This window comes from Lutra lutra, chromosome 2, assembly GCF_902655055.1.
Source record: "Lutra lutra chromosome 2, mLutLut1.2, whole genome shotgun sequence".
Taxonomy (NCBI): domain Eukaryota; kingdom Metazoa; phylum Chordata; class Mammalia; order Carnivora; family Mustelidae; genus Lutra; species Lutra lutra.
In genome coordinates, this window is record NC_062279.1 from 83,177,173 (window position 1) to 83,195,776 (window position 18,604).

General features: G+C 37.1%; 1 protein-coding gene across 3 annotated transcripts in view; it reads left to right on the forward strand.

Moving 5' to 3' along the window:
* ASIC5 (acid sensing ion channel subunit family member 5) overlaps positions 1-6,999 on the forward strand; it is a 68,295-nt gene extending 61,296 nt beyond the window's left edge. For all 3 annotated transcript variants that reach the window (XM_047719907.1, XM_047719906.1, XM_047719908.1), the window contains exons 9-10: positions 4,708-4,799; positions 6,284-6,999. In XM_047719907.1, the coding sequence (XP_047575863.1) occupies positions 4,708-4,799; positions 6,284-6,474 (283 nt within the window). In that variant the 3' untranslated portion in view covers positions 6,475-6,999. The remainder of the gene's footprint in view (positions 1-4,707; positions 4,800-6,283) is intronic.
* Positions 7,000-18,604: the final 11,605 nt, after the last annotated feature.

Consider the following 18,604-nt stretch of genomic DNA (forward strand, 5'->3'; position numbering starts at 1 on the left):
AGCAGAGTGCCTGAAACAGTAGTCCATGGGAGATTGTACTTTAGTAAAATGAATATGTATTAACTCATTAAAAGCCAGGTGTCTAATGTTGAAAGCACATTTTGATTCCACTTTTAGCCTGGTGTTTCTTTTCACAAAATAAATAAAATACTTTCCCCATGGAAATGCCCAGACAATGAAGTGATCTTTACAAGTCAGCAAGAAAAAGTACTTTCTTCAAGACAGGGTTGATAGGTATGATTTCAAACACTTAGCAGTTACAAAGATGAAGGGCATGAAAATTTGAGATTACCTCTTTGTTAATGTTCTTGTGTCCAGAAGAGATGTCTCTTTGTATTCCATTTTAATATGGGAATGTGGTTTACTTATGGTATTATTTCTGTTAGACTTAAGTATGACTGAGAGGTGCAGTCTGTGTGCCTTTTGGCAGATCGAGGTCTCCTGAGTTACATCATTACTTAATATGCCCCATGATGGATTGAAATTGCTCAGGACTTAAGTCCAAGAATATCTGTTTGTGTCAGGAGAGTTGAAATTATAAAATATCTGGATTTTAATAATGGTAAGGAGATCAAGGAAAAATGGAGTGTTTATTGCATTTAAAAAACACTATGTAAATACTTTCAGCTACTTGAGTATGAATGCTATATTAAGGGGAATGAATGTGTTTTGCATAAAACAAATAATTTCATATGACTTTTCTTGAAAATATGTTAAATTCAAATGGAAAAATTTAAAAAGTTCATTTGTTTTACTAATGAAACTGGCCAAGAATCAGCCAAAGTTTATCCTCATATTCAGTTCCATACTACTGCCTTCCTCAGGCCAAGCTTCCTATCATCTTTATAATGGGGAGTCAGCAACAGCCTCACATGGCATAGATTCAATGAGACCCAATTACTGGGGAACTCACTTGCCTGAGAGAAATTGAGTAAATATCACACTATTTTTATAAGGTATAAATTTATCATTCTCAAAAATACAGATGGTTAATGATTGGAAATGTTTATGAGGTTTGTGCTTAGGAAATTAAACAATGTACATGCAAATTAGGAGCACGATGGGGGACAAAAAGATTGCAATATTACTAAAATTACTGGACTTCCAAGACAACTTTATTATTTTCTTCAGTTTGACAACTATTTTATTATTTGTAAATATGACAGTACCCCCTGATTATCTACTTACACCTAGCACATTCTCTTGTTACCCTGGGTTAAGCCAATGGAAATTAAGTAAACATATTAATGATATATTTTGAATTAAGTGTACTTGAGAATATTGATTTCTAAAACTCTGAATAATCAGAAGAGTGATTTACAGCCATGTTTCTAAGATATATTGGAGGACACCACATAATTCTAGGAAACACTGTGAATAGGAATCATTCTTCATGACAATTATTGTTGCTCTCTGAAAATCATCAGGTGGTTGGTTTCCACCTCAGCTTATAAAACAGACAGGTTAGTATTTACTCCTTTGTTCATTTGTTTCATCTTCAGTTTGTTCCCCTATTTGTTCATTTTACAAATATGTAATGAGCTCCTATTATGTGTCGGGATTTGGGTGTTCTAGACATTAAGGATTCCTCAGTGAACAAAAGACAAAACTCTGATTTGTTGCACTTATTTTCACTGGGGAGAAGATGGACTCTATGTATATATAGTCATGTCAGGGAGTGCTAAGTGCAATGGAGAGAAAGGAAGCAGAAAAAGGGCCTTAGGAAGCCAAAGTCAGGGAGGGTTGTTCTCAGTGTTGAGGATTGTGATCAGGTAAGATCTACCTGAGAAGCTGACAATTGAGTAAGGACCTAAAGCGGTGGTCCTCAAACTTTCTGATCTCAAGGTCCTTTTGCATTCTTTAAAGTCACTGAAGAGTCCAATGAGCTTTTCTTTGTGTGAGTTGTGTCGAATTTTGTCACACTGGAAATTTAAACCATGAAAATGCTATATATTAACTCATTTACAATCACAATAATAAATGTACTATGTGGCAATATAGATAAAAAGCTTTTTACAAACTGTTTTTGGAAACAAAAAATAATTCAAGAAGAGGAATGGTATTATCTTGGAATATTGTAAGTTTCTTCAGTGTCTGGCTTAATAGACGACAGCTGGATTCTCACTTTTGCACTTAATCTGTTGATTTATGTTATTTTGCTTGAAGAATGTAAAGAAAATCTGGGGTCAAACAGATATATGACTGGGAAATAGAGACATATTTTAATAGCCTTTGTAGATATGTGACACTTTTCTTTGATAACTCATCAAAATGCAACATATGTAGTTTCTTAAATGTTAATTGTAAGTTGTACCATATGGTTGCCCCGTGGGGAGTAGATTGTCTCTCCATTCAAAATTTGATTTGGGTGTTGGGACCTATGATGCCACAGATGCATCAAGGGGGTATGAAAAAATTTCAGTGGTCATGTAATGAGAATTTCTGGAAGTCTCTGGGATCTCCCAAGCAGAGCCTCTCTTAGCTTAGAAGAACCAGGAGAGACAATTGACTTTGCCTTTCACTGTGGTCATGAAGTAGGACTTGGATGAGATATCTCAAGCATTTGAGCTTTTCCAGGTGTCAAAGGAAAAAGTACATGGACTTTCTTATCGGCTTCTCTTTTATAGGACAAAAAGAGGGAAGGGTGTCATTTGAAGGTTGCCGTTTGAAAGTAGTGAAATATCAAAACATACCAATGAAGTTTTCATATTTAAAATATATATTAATATCTATTAAATATATTCATATCTACTGATCTTGTACTTTCAATGGATCTTTCATCCATAAACGATTTTGAACACTATTTGTTATTAGAAAAATTCTCTGAGTTGTGCAGATCTTCCAATATTGATCCATTAATTATATAATGTACATTTTATTTTAATATCATTATTTATCAGAAAAGGCTTTAAAAGTTGGGGAGTTGTCAAGCTCATTTTAACAGACACAAATTTTCCAAAATTATAAAAATAGCATAAAAGCTAAGCTTGAAATTTATTACAAAGTGCAAATATTATCAGTTATTTCTCTTGAAGAGACAAGGCATTTCCTCCATTTTTGTGACAATGTCTACCAAATATCATAGTCTGGATAACCGTAGTTTGCCAGTCATCCTTTCAAGTACAAATGATGTTCCACGTAAATGTGGCTACTTCCTTGAAATAACAATCACAGTGAAAATGTCAAATAATATGTTCATATATTATGAAAATAATTTTGACTTTATGAACCCCCAAAAAGATACTGGGGACCCCTAAACATCTGTGATTACACTTTGAAAACTGCTGATCTCAAGGAGATATAAGAACTAGCCTCAATAATAAATGGTGGAAGAATATTCCAGAAAGAGGGAAATCAAATGTAGAGGGAGATTCTAAGTCAGTAGCATGCCTCATGTATGGATAGAACAGAATGGAGACTTGTGTGGCAGGAAGCAGTGTAAGTAATAGCTAAGGATGGTAGGGCATGAGTTGAGAAAGTTTGAAGTGAGAAGGTAGGTGGTAGAGATAGGGTCATGGAGTTTAACTTAGAGTGTACTAGGACGTATCTGGGAAGTTTTTACATTAAAACTGAAAGTGGAAAGACCAATCAGAAAGCTATTGGGAAAATCCAGGTGAGATGTTGAGAGCTTAGGCAATGATGGTAGCAAAGAATGGGGTGAGAGGTGGTTGGATTCTGTATGTATTTTGAAGGTAAGACAAATATTTATGCATGGATTTGGCTCTCAGTGTCATTACATTATAAATGATGAAACAGCAACAGCTTGGCTTGGAATATGTTCCATTTGAAATAACTATTGTAGATTCAAATAAAAAATACCATGAGACAGTTGGATTTTTACTGCAGTTCAAAGTAAGTTCTGAGCTGGAGACAGAGCATGTAAGTGCGTCCAAGACTATATGAAGAGTTATTTTATTTTATTTTTTTAAGATTTTATTTGTTTAACAGAGAGAGAGATCACAAGTAGGCAGAGAAGCAGGCAGAGAGAGAGGAGGAAGCAGTCTCTCCGCTGAGCAGAGAGCCTGATGTGGGGCTCGATCTCAGGACCCTGAGATCACGACCCGAACCGAAGGCAGAGGTCTAACCCACTGAGCCATCCAGGCGCCCTTGAAGAGTTATTTTAAAATAGTTTTTATTCACTCTGGTCTCATAAAAAGATTTCTAGAAGGCACTAAGAAAGCAGAGTCTCTGCCTTGATATATCAATGTTATAAAGTAAATGACTACATTTATTGAATACCCAGGATATACCAGATTCTGTGCCATTCTTTACACATATTATTTAATTTCTCCTCATACAACTCTAAAATCCTGACTCTGAAATTCTTACTAGAGATGAAGAAACAAAGACTCAGGGAAACCATGTAGTTTCTCCAGATTACACCAGGACAGATTTAATTCAAATTAGACACCCATTTACATGTTTGTACATATGCCGATCTACTCAATAGATATTTACATGTAATGTCTTTTTCCAATTTTCTTAAGAATAAGGCATAGAAGTATTAGATCTGGGGGAAAATTCTTCTTCCTAAATACCAACAGAGGTATAAGAGTACCTTCCAAATGAAGCTGTTGTGATCACAGTGCTCTGTTTCATTCCACATTAAATGACATCTGAATTAAAAATGAATATTACTTTCGTCAAAGAGGAATTAAAAGTAGTGCTGACTATCCTGAGCTAGATTAACTTTACTTTTATCCCCAGGGAGAATCTTGTGAACATTGAAATAAACTATAGTGACTTAAACTATAAGATAACTCAGCAGCAAAAAGCAGTGAGTGTGTATGAATTACTTGGTAAGTGTTCTTTAGTTGTTCCTCACTTTCTAAGACATTTTCTATCAGGGTCTTTTTTTTTTTCTTTTGTACTTAAAGTTTTAGCTTATCAATGGAGGAGAAGAGATAGTGGCTGTCTTTCGTCTATCATTTAAATCTGGCACTTTCCCACTTTCTAGACACTCCTCCAGCAAACCTCACACCAGCTTTCACAAAGAAAAGGCTGACACTCCTATTTACACACAGCATCTTACTTTCCCTTCAGATGCCACCCCGCCCCCAGCAAATGACCACTGTAGAGTAGTCTATTTGTAGGGTGTTTCAACAATCCTCCTTCTGAATGGACTATCAGGCATCTCAGACCTCCACGCAGAACTCCACCCAGACTGGACTGAAGAGACCCACCAAGCAAAATTCAACCTTCCATTTACAACCCTTCTCTGTTTACATCCTTAACAAATCGAATTGCTGATTTCCTAGATCTCATTGAATATTTAGAGGAAGTCATGTCGGAGACAGTAAGGAGTATCAGATTTAGGCAAAATGACAGCAGTCACACACTGGCAGCTGAGTCCCGGAATAGGGAGGAAATGTACAGATTCGTCAAAGCTCTAGGGGCAACCTACACTGCATTACCCCTCTTTAAAAAAATAGCAGGATCCTAAGAATGGCCCCTTGCACCGAGAAAAAGATGAATAATGTATCCTATTTAAGAAGTTAGTGTTTCAGTAGTCAAATTCATAGAGATAAAAAGTGGGATGGTGGTTGCCAGGGGTAGAAGCATGGGGGATTGGGTGATTTATTTTTAACGGGTATGGGATTTCAGTTGAGGAAGTTCTGAAGATGGGTGGTGGTGATGGTTGCACACAGTATGAATGTACTTAATGCCACAGAACCACAGCTTAAAATCTATTAAAATGGTAAATTTTATGTCACTTTTTACTACAAAAGAATCACAAACAACAAAGACAAATACAGGTTTTAAAACTTTCTTACACACGGCAATATCGTGTAACGTGCCTTTATTGGATAAAATATTACAAATGCTTAAAAATATAGTTTTCCAAATTGCTTAGAAATTTGTTTCTGGAAGACATCGTCCTTCAATATAACTGTCTAAATATTACATTTCTGTTCTTCATTCAACACAGGGAAATGAATTTGTAATTGTCTATGATGTTTTATTAATTTCCCTAGATTTAATATCTTCCTAAATCTTTGAGTTACATTCTTGGAAACAGATTTTATAATTGCTTTCTCTCCCTCTCTCTCTCTCTCTCTCTCTCTCTCCTTTCTCTCACTCAAGGCATCAGTTTGTTCTTTCTTTATAACTCTCTCCTTTTTGAGATGACACCAAACTTAAAATGATATAATTAACTCATCTTCATATAGTATCAGCTATGATTAACTTATTTGTTTCAAATATTTTAAATTTCAGTAATGTTTAATTTGCTTTTTATAAAAAAAACATGATTTATTCAATTTCGTTATTGGCTTTATTACAGCAGATGTTGGCGGTCAACTGGGCCTATTTTGTGGGGCCAGTATGATTACAATTATAGAAATTATTGAATATATATTCACCAATTTCTACTGGATATGCATTTTGTTCTTGCTGAAGATACCTGACATCATGCTGGGGACTCTTCCACCTCAGGATCGTCTGGGGAAGAGAAATCACATAGAAGAATGCTAATGTTCATGTAGGACAAAAGCTTTTGCTCTTCTCTTCATAATACATTCAAATTTATTCACAGCTAATTCATTGTTATGTAACTTACTTGATCTTATAGTTTAGGGATTCAATAAAAATCACTGTAGGTATCTATTTGTTTATGCATATCTTATCTCTGTCCGTATTTAGGTATAAATATCAATTTATAAATATAAAAAAAAAAGTGCCATTTAATTTTTTTCACCATTGAATTCCCAGCACCTATAACAGTAGAGGTTGTGTGGTAGGCATTTCATAAATATATTTTTTAATCAATGAGCGTGTAATGCAAAGACATTCTTTATGACTGGATATGCAAATTGGACCTGGTAAATGAACTGTATATAAGGAGAGAAGATAGTTTTTTATTGAGAGAATAATATGTGTAATTTGTGCTTTACAAAATTTCAGAGAATTTTTACTTTCACTAAAATGCAACATAATTTTATTTTGTCTGGAGAGTTCTACTGTACGTATGACTTTTGGAGGATCAGGAATCTCTATAGCCTATCCAGGCAAATACCTAAAATAAACTTATTTATAAATAGAGTTAAATTTATGGTATACTAGGAGTACATAGTGTTTTGTCAGCTTCTCCAAGTATCTCCATGTACTTATTTAAGTGCCCTGGAAATGAAGCTAGTGCAATTAGACAGGACTCAAGCAAATAAGAAATATGTCTATCCTGTGACCTGGAAATCCCAATCATGATAAATACTTCAGGGAAATTCTCCAACAGAAACGTGACAGGCTAGGAGTTTCCTCAACTACATAGCTGTCAGTGAGGAGACCTATGTTAGTGGTGTGGGGACATGCTCTCAAAGACAAAGCAGCAGAGACACACTGTGGGTTAAATGTGATCACCTCCAAATATTGATATATTGATAAATCTTTTAAAAAATAAAGTGTTAGATAAATAAAAAGCTTAAAGGACTCCTGAGTGGCTCAGACAGTTAAAGTCTGCCTTCAGCTCAGGTCATGATCCTGGGGTCCTGATGGAGCCCCTGTTGGGCTCCCTGCTCAGCACTGAGTCTGCCTCTCCCTCTCACACTACGCCTCCCCCAGGCCCATGCTCTCACTTCCATGTGCTCTCTCTCTCTCAAATGTATAAATAAAAACTCTTACAAAAAGAAAGAATAAAATCCCTTAAAAAAAAAGAAAAGAAAAAAGCTTTATTAAAAACATAAAACCCTCCCAAAAGCTATCATGCGAGAGTTTGCGTAAATGGAATACACATGTACACAGAACAAGTATATATGTCTTTAAAAAGTAAATAAAAATATAGTATTAAATTAGTATTTAAAAAATTTAAAAAATATAGTATTAAACTATAAAAATATAGTATTAAAAAACACATTAGAAAGATTGCCTGTAATGAAAAAGGGAATGAGAAGTGGGAAAACAGAACAAAAGGAAATAAACAAGGTGAATGAATAAACAGGAAATATAAGAATGATGACAGTGCAATGTGAAAATCAACTCATTTCTTTGTCCTGTGGACCAAAAAATAGAATAAAATATTTGGTTGAAAAGCCATAGTTTTTTTGTTTTTTTGTTTTTGTTTTGTTCTGTTTTGTTTTGACAGTTGTGAAAAATCATTTGTTGTGCTAATAGTATGACTGAGTCTCAAGCTTAGTGCAAGGCAGCTTCTCCCTTCTTATATTACAATTCTTTTCCCCTCTTCTTATCCAAATCTGTGACGCTCAACCAAGGAGGTACTATTCTTAATCATTTTTAACACATTGAAAAAAAAATTTAAACAATTTGTAATGTGAGTGATTCATAGAAGAACGACTCTGCAAATATTGTATGCCTAACATAAAATGAGAAAGTAGCAGAATATAATCGGGATGACTCCTATTTTTTAGACTTGATGAATCCTGAATTGTAAGAAATCCTAAATATTTCACATGAATTTCACTAAGTTATCTTCTGATATTCTTAACAATTACAAATATATGGGCACCTGGGTAGCTCAGACGGTTAAGCATAAGCCTTCAGCTCAGGTCATGATCCTGGGATCCTGGGATGGGGCACAGCATGGGGCTTGGTGCTCAGCACTGCATGGGGCTCGGTGCTCAGCAGGGAGCCTGCTTCTCCCTGTGCTTCTCCCCTCCCTGCTTATGCTCTCTCCCACTCTCGCTCACTCACAAATAAACAAACAAATAAATACATAAATAAAATCTTTTTAAAAATTACAAATATGTATTTTTTAAAACAAATTAAATAAGGATTGCTTTAATGAAAACAGCAACTGATTAAGAATGGAGATTCTTAGAATGTAAGCTTCACTTCTCTTAATTCAGACCCAAGATCCTACACTCCAGACTCTAGACCCTGGAACAATAATGCCAGTCAAGAGAATTGGACAATGCAGAGCAATATAAGGAGTAGCTTTTGGATTCCTGAATCAATAGATCAGAATTACTTTGGGGAGACAATAGTTATTATGGATTTCATGAGATTCTGATGCCCAATGGTTGTTACCGTAACCTTGGTTTAAAGTTGTAAAAACTTTAAAACAGATTACCAGAGACCAGTCTTATCCACTTACTTTGCATGATATAGCTTTGACCCCTGCAAGATTGGCAAAATTAATTGAAATAAAGAAGCTGAATGAAAGGGGAAATGAGGGAAAATAGAAGACTGCTGTTTCTGTTAATCGCCTTTGTAAAAGTGAAATTACTGATGAGGAAAAGGAAAGAAAATGAAACACAAAACAAGGTAAAATTGAGACTGGTATAAGGAACAAACAAACAAATAAACAAACAAGCAAGATGGGCCTCATTTTTTGTCCAAAGTTCTCCTGGGAACTTGGAAAGACAGAGTGCTCCCTTGTGAGGGTACTTCTTTATGACTATGTTCCAAGTGCACCGTGCCAATACTGTATGGTAACAGGCCAGAGGAGAGTTGGACCACGTGGCTGAGAAGTACCATCAATTGCCAACTGAATCTTTGCTATATTCATTTTTTTTTTTGCTTAAATGATCAAGGGGGTAAATAATTGAATAGCAAACACAATGAAATGGAGGAGATTATTCGGGATGAGTATTAATCTTTGGTCGGTTGCCATGTTCGGCATCCAAACGATTTCCCAGAATTTTAAATATACAAGTGTTACCTCTTTGGCAATTGAGGAATATGGGAATACAGAGAGTCTGGGCTTTTAAAGTCAAAGTTACACCACTGTCACCTACAGAGAAATGGAATAACTCTGAAGCATTTGAAATATTGTGGGTACAAACAACCTTAAGCTTGTGACATGAGAACCAACAAAGAATCAACCTCCAGTGACACAACCCTAAGGCAAATAACAGTAGATGTTATAAAGGTTGGGGCCCCTACATAGCCCTCCTATTAAAAGGGGACAAGACCATGTAGGAACTCAGTTGAAGCTGTGAAGGGCAGCACCCAAAAGCTGAAAGAGCAACTTGGAAGGTGCAGTGATGCTACAGGGATGACATTAGTGTTACTAAGAAACTGAAGATCGGGGAGCAAAAAAGAAAAAAACAAAAACAAAAACAAAAAGACCCATCTTGTTGTGGCCTTACCTATACCTGAACCCATCATAGAATGCACTTATTCAATAAAATAGAGCCCTTTGCTATTACTGGCTTCCAGCTTAAGTAAATTAATTTCACCTCTTGGGCAATTTAATGTGTCATGCTAAATGGAACTTTAGGATCACCCAATTTTCATCCACAGTTACTATTTTAACTTTAAACAACACACAGATGCCTTTGGAAGTATCGTCAAATGGATGTTCGAAGAATCGTCCCCCTGACAGAAGTCTAGTATTGCATCTTAGCGTAGAGTGGTGGAGATTTAGGCCTGCAAGTCACTAAATGCAGCAACTAAAGATGGTCCTCAGAGGAGTCACTCATTGATCTGTTACCTGGCTTTGGTGGAGACAGATCCTGCCACTGAGACATCAAATAATTCTAAACCCCAATACAGTTGGGGTGTCAGAGAGACCTTCCAACAATGACAGAACAACTCAGAAGGACTCACTGATAAGATGGAAAGGATACTTACAGAAGTATATTTGATGACTACTCTTAAGTAAGGGAAGAGTGGGAGTATATTGCATCCAAGAACAGGTTGTAGCTGTGCAGTTAGGGCCAATGACAAAATCCCCCAAATGGTGAGCTCCTATTGCTAAATGGCACAGACATCATTATTTCCCTTCTGTTTCAGCAAAGCAAGCTGCCCAATGTGCTGACGGAAAATTCTCCGCTGACAGACATAAGCCAGTTTGGAAATCAACCCCCATTCACCTTCTGAATGGTAAATCTTTGGTTGAAGAAGGCAGGGTAAGTCCACACAATGGATATAGTAGAATTCCCAAATTATATTTGGGAATAATGAAGCTTGGGACACCCACCCCCAGAATAACATTTGGATATTTGTAGACTAATAGATTAATCAATAGCCTTGCTATTTGGCCAACCAAATAAGCCCTTGGCAACTGGACAATTAGGAATACCTCTCTGCAGGGAATGCAATTTAAGAAATATCTGTAAGCGTTTTGAATAAAAGTCTAAATGGGCTATGTAGATATCCATCTGGAAAGCCTAGCATTTGACTCAAACAGAATCTGGAATGCAAAGACTGAGGCTTATTCTGGCTCTTGGAGTTAGCGACTTGGTGTATGAAACATAAGAACACAGAAGTGTTTAAACTATGCGATGATGGGTAGAAAAGTGATCTATTCCTTTCTCCTGTGGTAAAACACTTCCCAAAATGCCAAAGAGAAAGAAACTCACTTCCAAGGCTCTGGGTAAGATTCTCAAGGACAGGAAGCCTGGGTGGATCAGTTGGTTAAGGGACTTCCAGTCCCACATCAGGCTCCCTGCTCAACAGGGAGTCCACTTCTCCATCTGACCCTCCCCCCTCTCATGCTCTCTCTCTCATTCTCTCTCTCTCTCCCAAATAAATAAATAAAATCTTAAAAAAAGAAAAAGATTCACAAGGACAATTCTCAAGGACACAGGCCTATTCCACTAGTTTGGACTTTATTACCCTTTGACTGAAGCCAATCCCCTCAAGGGTTTGGAACAAGAGAGTGTATTTCTTTTTGATTCTACCAAATAGATAAAGGGGACACATCACTGTTGTTATTGTACCGAAACGAGGTGAGAAACTTAACACCATATGCACTCAGTAATCTCCTGCCACCCTCAAACTGAAATCAAAACACCTTTATTAAAAATGGGGAGAGGGGGGAGGAGTCAAGATGGCAGAGAAGTAGAAGGCTGAGACGACATCAGGTAGCAGGAGATCAGCTAGATAGCTTATCAAACCATTCCAAACACCTACAAATCCAACAGGAGACTGAAGAGAAGAAGAGCAACAATTCTAGGAACAGAAAATCAACCACTTTCCGAAAGGTAGGACCAGCAGAGCAGTGAATCCAAAGCAATGGGAAGATAGACCACGGGGGGAGGGGCTGTCTCCTAGCAAGCAGCGGAGTAAAGAAGCACAAAATCAAGACTTTTAAAAGTCTGCTCCACTGAAGGACATTGCTCCAGAGGCTAAACCAGGGTGAAGCCCATGCGGGGACAGGGTGGCCTCAGGTCCCGTGGGGTCACAGAAGGATCAGGGGTGTCTGAGTGTCACAGAGCTCACAGGTATTAGAACGGGGAAGTCAGCTACAGAGACCGAGCTGAAGAGTGAGCTCTCAACTCAGGGTTACCTTGAAACATAATCCGTGTCACAGGCCACTGCTCTGGGAGTGGGGTCCCCACAAGATCTGGGGAGAGCCTCCTGGAAGAACTCAGGGATCTGCGGGGTTCAGAGACTCCAGACGGAGCTGTGTGCCAAAGACAGAGATTCTTGGTCACAGGTTGGGTGAACTGGAAGTGCAGCCAGAGGCCAGGGAGACGAGAGTGATTGAGCACTTTTCTCTGAGGTCGCACTGAGGAGTGGGGCCCCGAGCCCTCGGCTCCTCCAGGCGTGAGATTGGGAAGCCGCCATTTTCATTCCGACCTAGAGTTCCGTCTGGAACTCTATGGAAAGCATTCAGGGAACAAAAGCTCCTAAAAGCGAACTCGAAAAGATTACTTAGCTCCTCCCTTGGTAAGGGCTGTGCAATTACACCTTGGGCAAAGACAGTTGAGAATCACTACAACAGGCCCCTCCCCCAGAAGATAAACAAGAAATCCAGCCAAGACCAAGTTCACTTACCAAGGAGAACAGTGGAATTCCAGAGGAGGAGAAAAAAAGCATGGAATCCATTGCTTTCCCCCCATGATTCTTTAGTCTTGCAAACTTAATTAATTTTTTTTAATTTTATTTTTTTTCTTCTGCTACTTTTTTTTAACTTTTACCCTTTTCTCTTTTAATGTTTTTTAACTAGTTTATCTTAACAATACCTTTCATTAAAAAAAATATTTTTTGAACCTTCATTATTATACTCATATTTTATCCTTCATTGTATCTAACTTTATTTTTTGTATACACATAGGTTTTTTCTTCTAAAAAATTTGGGGTACAACTTCTTCTAATACATCAAAATACACCTTAAATCACGGCTTGTTCTAGTCTCCAGCCCGAGCAAATTCTCTCCACTTTCTTTTTCTTTATTCTCCCAACCAATTTATCTTATCAACTCCTTTTTTAGAAATTAAAAAAAAAATTTTTCATCTTATAGTCATATTTCATCCCTTCATTGTGGTTACCTTTATAAATGTTTTTCACTCTTTAGAATTTTGGGAGGTAGTTTCTTCTAAGAGACCAAAATACTCCCAAAATTAAGTGGTGACCCTGTTCTAGTCACCAGTCTAATATATGTATTTTTCTTCTTTTTTATATTTAGTCTTTATTTGTTTGCTTTTTTATATATATATTTTTTTCTTTTCAGTGTAACAGTATTCATTGTTTTTGCACCACACCCAGTGCTCCATGCAATCCATGCCCTCTCTAATATCCACCACCTGGTTCCCCCAAACTCCCACCCCCCACCCCTTCAAACCCCTCAGATTGTGTTTCAGAGTCCATAGTCTCTCATGGTTCACCTCCCCTTCCAATTTCCCTCAACTTCCTTCTCCTCTCCATCTCCCCTTGTCCTCCATGCTATTTGTTATGCTCCACAAATAAGTGAAACCATATGATAATTGACTCTCTCTGCTTGACTTATTTCACTCAGCATAATCTCTTCCAGTCCCGTCCAAGTTGCTACAAAAGTTGGGTATTCATCCTTTCTGATGGAGGCATAATACTCCATTGTGTATATGGACCACATCTTCCTTATCCATTCGTCCATTGAAGGGCATCTTGGTTCTTTCCAGTTTGGCGACCGTGGCCATTGCTGCTATGAACACTGAGGTACAGATGGCCCTTCTTTTCACTACATCTGTATCTTTGGGGTAAATACCCAGTAGTGCAATTGCAGGGTCATAGGGAAGCTCTATTTTTAATTTCTTGCAGAATCTCCACACTGTTTTCCAAAGTGGCTGCACCAACTTGCATTCCCACCAACAGTGTAAGAGGGTTCCCCTTTCTCCACATCCTCTCCGACACATGTTGTTTCCTGTCTTGTTGATTTTGGCCATTCTAACTGGTGTAAGGTGGTATCTCAATGTGGTTTTAATTTGAATCTCCCTCATGACTAGTGATGATGAATATTTTTTCATGTGTCTGATAGCCATTTGTATGTCTTCATTGGAGAAGTGTCTGTTCATATCTTCTGCCCATTTTTTGATATGACTGTCTGTTTTGTGTGTGTTGAGTTGGAGGAGTTCTTTATAGATTCTGGATATCAACCTTTTGTCTGTACTGTCATTTGCAAATATCTTCTCCCATTCTGTGGGTTGCCTCTTTGTTTTGTTGACTGTTTCCTTTGCTGTGCAGAAGCTTTTGATCTTGATGAAGTCCCAAAAGTTCATTTTTGCTTTTGTTTCCTTTGCCTTTGGGGACATATCTTGAAAGAAGTTGCTGTGGCTGATATCGAAGAGGTTACTGCCTATGTTCTCCTCTAGGATTCTGATGGATTCCTGTCTCACGTTGAGGTCTTTTATCCATTTTGAGTTTATCTTTGTGTACGGTGTAAGAGAATGGTCGAGTTTCATTCTTCTACATATAGCTGTCCAGTTTTCCCAGCACCATTTATTAAAGAGACTGTCTTTTTTCCACTGTATATTTTTTCCTGTTTTGTCGAAGATTATTTGACCATAGAGTTGAGGGTCCATATCTAGGCTCTCTATTCTGTTCCACTGGTCTATGTGTCTGTTTTTATGTCAGTACCATGCTGTCTTGGTGATCACAGCTTTGTTTTCTTTTTTAATTTTTTTTTTTTTTCTGAACTGCTTTTTACCTCCTTTCTCCCCCAGTGATTTGGGGTCTCTTCTGATTTGGTTAAAGCACATTTTCCTGGGGTCATTGCCACCCTTTTAGTATTTTATTTGCTCCTTCATATATTCTTATCTGGACAAAATGACAAGGTAGAAAAACTCACCACAAAACAAAACAAAACAAAACAAAACAAAATAAAACAAGAGGCAGTACCAAAGGCTAGGGACCTAATCAATACAGATTGGTAATATGTCAGATCTAGAGTTCAGAATGATGATTCTCAAGGTTCTAGCTGGGCTTGAAAAATGCATTGAAGATATTAGAGAAACCCTGTCTGGAGAAATAAAAGCTCTTTCTGGAGAAATAAAAGAACTAAAATCTAATCAAGCTGAAATCAAAAAAGCTATTAATGAGGTGCAATAAAAAATGCAGGCTCTTACTGCTCAGATAAATGAGGCGGAAGAAAGAATTAGTGATAAAGAAGACCAAATGACAGAGAATAAAGAATCTGAGCAAAAGAGAGACAAACAACTACTGGACCACGAGGGGAGACTTTGAGAGATAAATGATACCATAAGACAAAACAATATTAGAATAATTGGGATTCCAGAAGAAGAAAGAGAGAGGAGAGCAGAAGATATATTGGAGAGAATTATTGTAGAGAATTTCCCTAATATGGCAAAGGTAATGAGCATCAAAATCCAGGAGGTGCAGAGAACCCCCCTCAAATCAATAAGGATAGGTCCACACCCCATCATCTAATAGTAAAACTTACAGGTCTTAGTGACAAAGAGAAAATCCTGAAAGCAGCCTGGGACAAGAAGTCTGTAACATACAATGGTAAAAATATTATATTGGCATTATATTATATATATTATATAAAATATTATATTGGACTTATCCACAGAGACTTGGCAGGCCAGAAAGAAATGGCATGATATATTCAGAGCACTAAACAAGAAAAACATGCAGCCAACAATACTATATCCAGCTAGTCTATCATTGAAAATAGGAGAGATAGAAAGCTTCCAGGACAAACAAAAACTGAAAGAATTTGCAAACACCAAACCAGCTCTACAGGCAATATTGAAAGGGGTCCTCTCAACAAAGAGGGACCTTAAAAGTAGTAGATCAGAAAGGAACAGAGACAATATAGAGTGACAGTCACCTTACAGGCAATACAATGGCACTAAGTTCATATCTCTCAATAGTTACCCTGAATGTTAATGGGCTAAATGCCCAATCAAAAGACACAGGGTATCAAAATGGATAAAAAAAAAAAAAACAAAACCCATCAGTATGCTGCCTACAAGAAAGTCATTTCAGACCCAAAGACACCTCCAGATTTAAAGTGAGGGCGTGGAAAACAATTTACCATGTGAATGGACATCAAAAGAAAGCTGGGGTGGCAATCCTTATATCAGATCACTTAGATTTTAAGCCAAAAACTTAATAAGATATGAGGAAGGACATGATATATCATATTATTAAGCCAAAGAGTTAATAAGATATGAGGAAGGACATGATATATCATATTCAAAGGATCTCTCCAACAAGAAGATCTAACAATTTTAAATATCTATGCTGCTAACATGGGAGCAGCCAACTATATAAACCAATTAATAACAAAATCAAAGAAACACATCAACAATAATACAATAATAATAGGGAACTTTAACACTCCCCCAACTGAAATGGACAGATCACCCAAGCAAAAGATCAACAAGGAAATAAAGGCCTTAAATGACACACTGGACCAGATGGACATCACAGATATATTCAGAACATTCCATCCCAAAGCAACATAATACACATTCTTCTCTAGTGGACATGGAACATTCTCCAGAATAGATTACATCCTGGGTCATAAATCAGGTCTCAACTGGTATCAAAAGATTGGGATCATTCCCTGCATATTTTCAGACCACAATGCTCTGAAGCTAGAACTCAATCACAAGAGGAAATTTGGAAAGAACACAAATACATGGAGACTAAACAGCATCCTTCTAAAGAATGAATGGGTCAACCAGGAAATTAAAGAATAATTGAAAAAATTCATGGAAACAAATGATAATGAAAACACAATGGTTCAAAGTCTGTGGGACACAACAAAGGCAGTCCTGAGAGGAAAATAGATAGTGATACAAGACTTTCTCAAGAAACATGAAAGGTCTCAAATACACAACCTAACCCTACACCTGAAGGAGCTGGAGAAAGAATAACAAAGAAAGCCTAAACCAAGTAGGCGAAGAGAAATCATAAATATCAGAGCAGAAATCAATGAAATAGAAACCAAAAGAACAGAGGAAGAAATCAACAAAACTAGGAGCTGGTTCTTTGAAAGAGTTAATAAGATTGATAAATCCCTGGCCAGACCTATCCAAAAGAAAAGAGAAAGGACCCAAATAAATAAAATCATGAATGAACGAGGAGAAATCACAACCAACACCAAAGGAATACAAAAAATTATAAGAACATATTATGAGCAACTCTACGCCAACAAATTCGACAATCTGGAAGAAATGGATGCATTCCTAGAGACATATAAACTACCACAACTGAACCGTAAGGAAATAGAAAACCTGAACAGACCCATAACCAGTAAGGAGATTGAAAGAGTCATCAAAAATCTACAAACAAAAGCCCAGGGCCAGACGGCTTCCCGGGGGAATTCTACCAGACATTTAAAGAAGAATTAATTCCTACTCTCCTGAAACTGTTCCAAAAAACAGAAATGGAAGCAAAACTTCCACACTCATTTTATGAGGCCAGCATCACATTGATCCCAAAACCAGACAAAGATCCCATCAAAAAAGAAAATTATAGACCAATATCCTTGATGAACACACATGCAAAAATTCTCACCAAAATACTAGCCAATAGGATCCAACAGTACATTAAAAGGATTATTTATCACAACCAAGTAGGATTTGTTCCAGGGCTGCAAGGTTGGTTCAACATCCGCAAATCAATCAATGTGATACAACACATTAATAAAAGAAAGAACAAGAACCATATGATACTCTCCATAGATGCTGAAAAAGCATTTGACAAAGTACAACATCCCTTCCTGATCAAAACTCTTCAAAGTGTAGGGATAGAGGGCACATACCTCAATATTAACAAAGCCATCTCTGAAAAAACCCACCGCAAATATCATTCTCAATGGAGAAAAACTGAAAGCTTCTCTGCTAAGATCAGGAACACAGCAGGGATGTCCATTATCACCACTGCTATTCAACATAGTACTAGAAGTCCTAGCCTCAGCAATCAGACAACAAAAAGAAATTAAAAGCATCCAAACTGGCAAAGAAGAAGTCCAACTATCACTCTTTGCAGATGATATGATAGTATATGTGGAAAACCCAAAGGACTCCACTCCAAATCTCCTAGAACTTATATAGAAATTCAGTAAAATGTCAAGATATAAAATCAATGCACAGAAATCAGCTACATTTCTTTACACCACCAACAAGATAGAAGAAAGAGAAATTAAGGAGTCAATCCTATTTACAATTGCACGCAAAACCATAAGTACCTAGGAATATACCTAACCAAAGAGGCAAAGAATCTATGCTCAGAAAACTATAAAGTACTCATGACAGAACTGAAGAAGACACAAAGAAATGGAAAAATGTTTCATGCTCATGGATTGGAAGAACAAATATTGTGAAAATGTCTATGCTACCTAAAACAATCTACACATTTAATGCAATCCTTATCAAAATCCCATCCAGTTTTTTCCAAACCCCAAAGAAATGGAACAAATAATCCTTAAATTTGTATGGAACCAGAAAAGACCTCGAATAGCCAGAGAAAT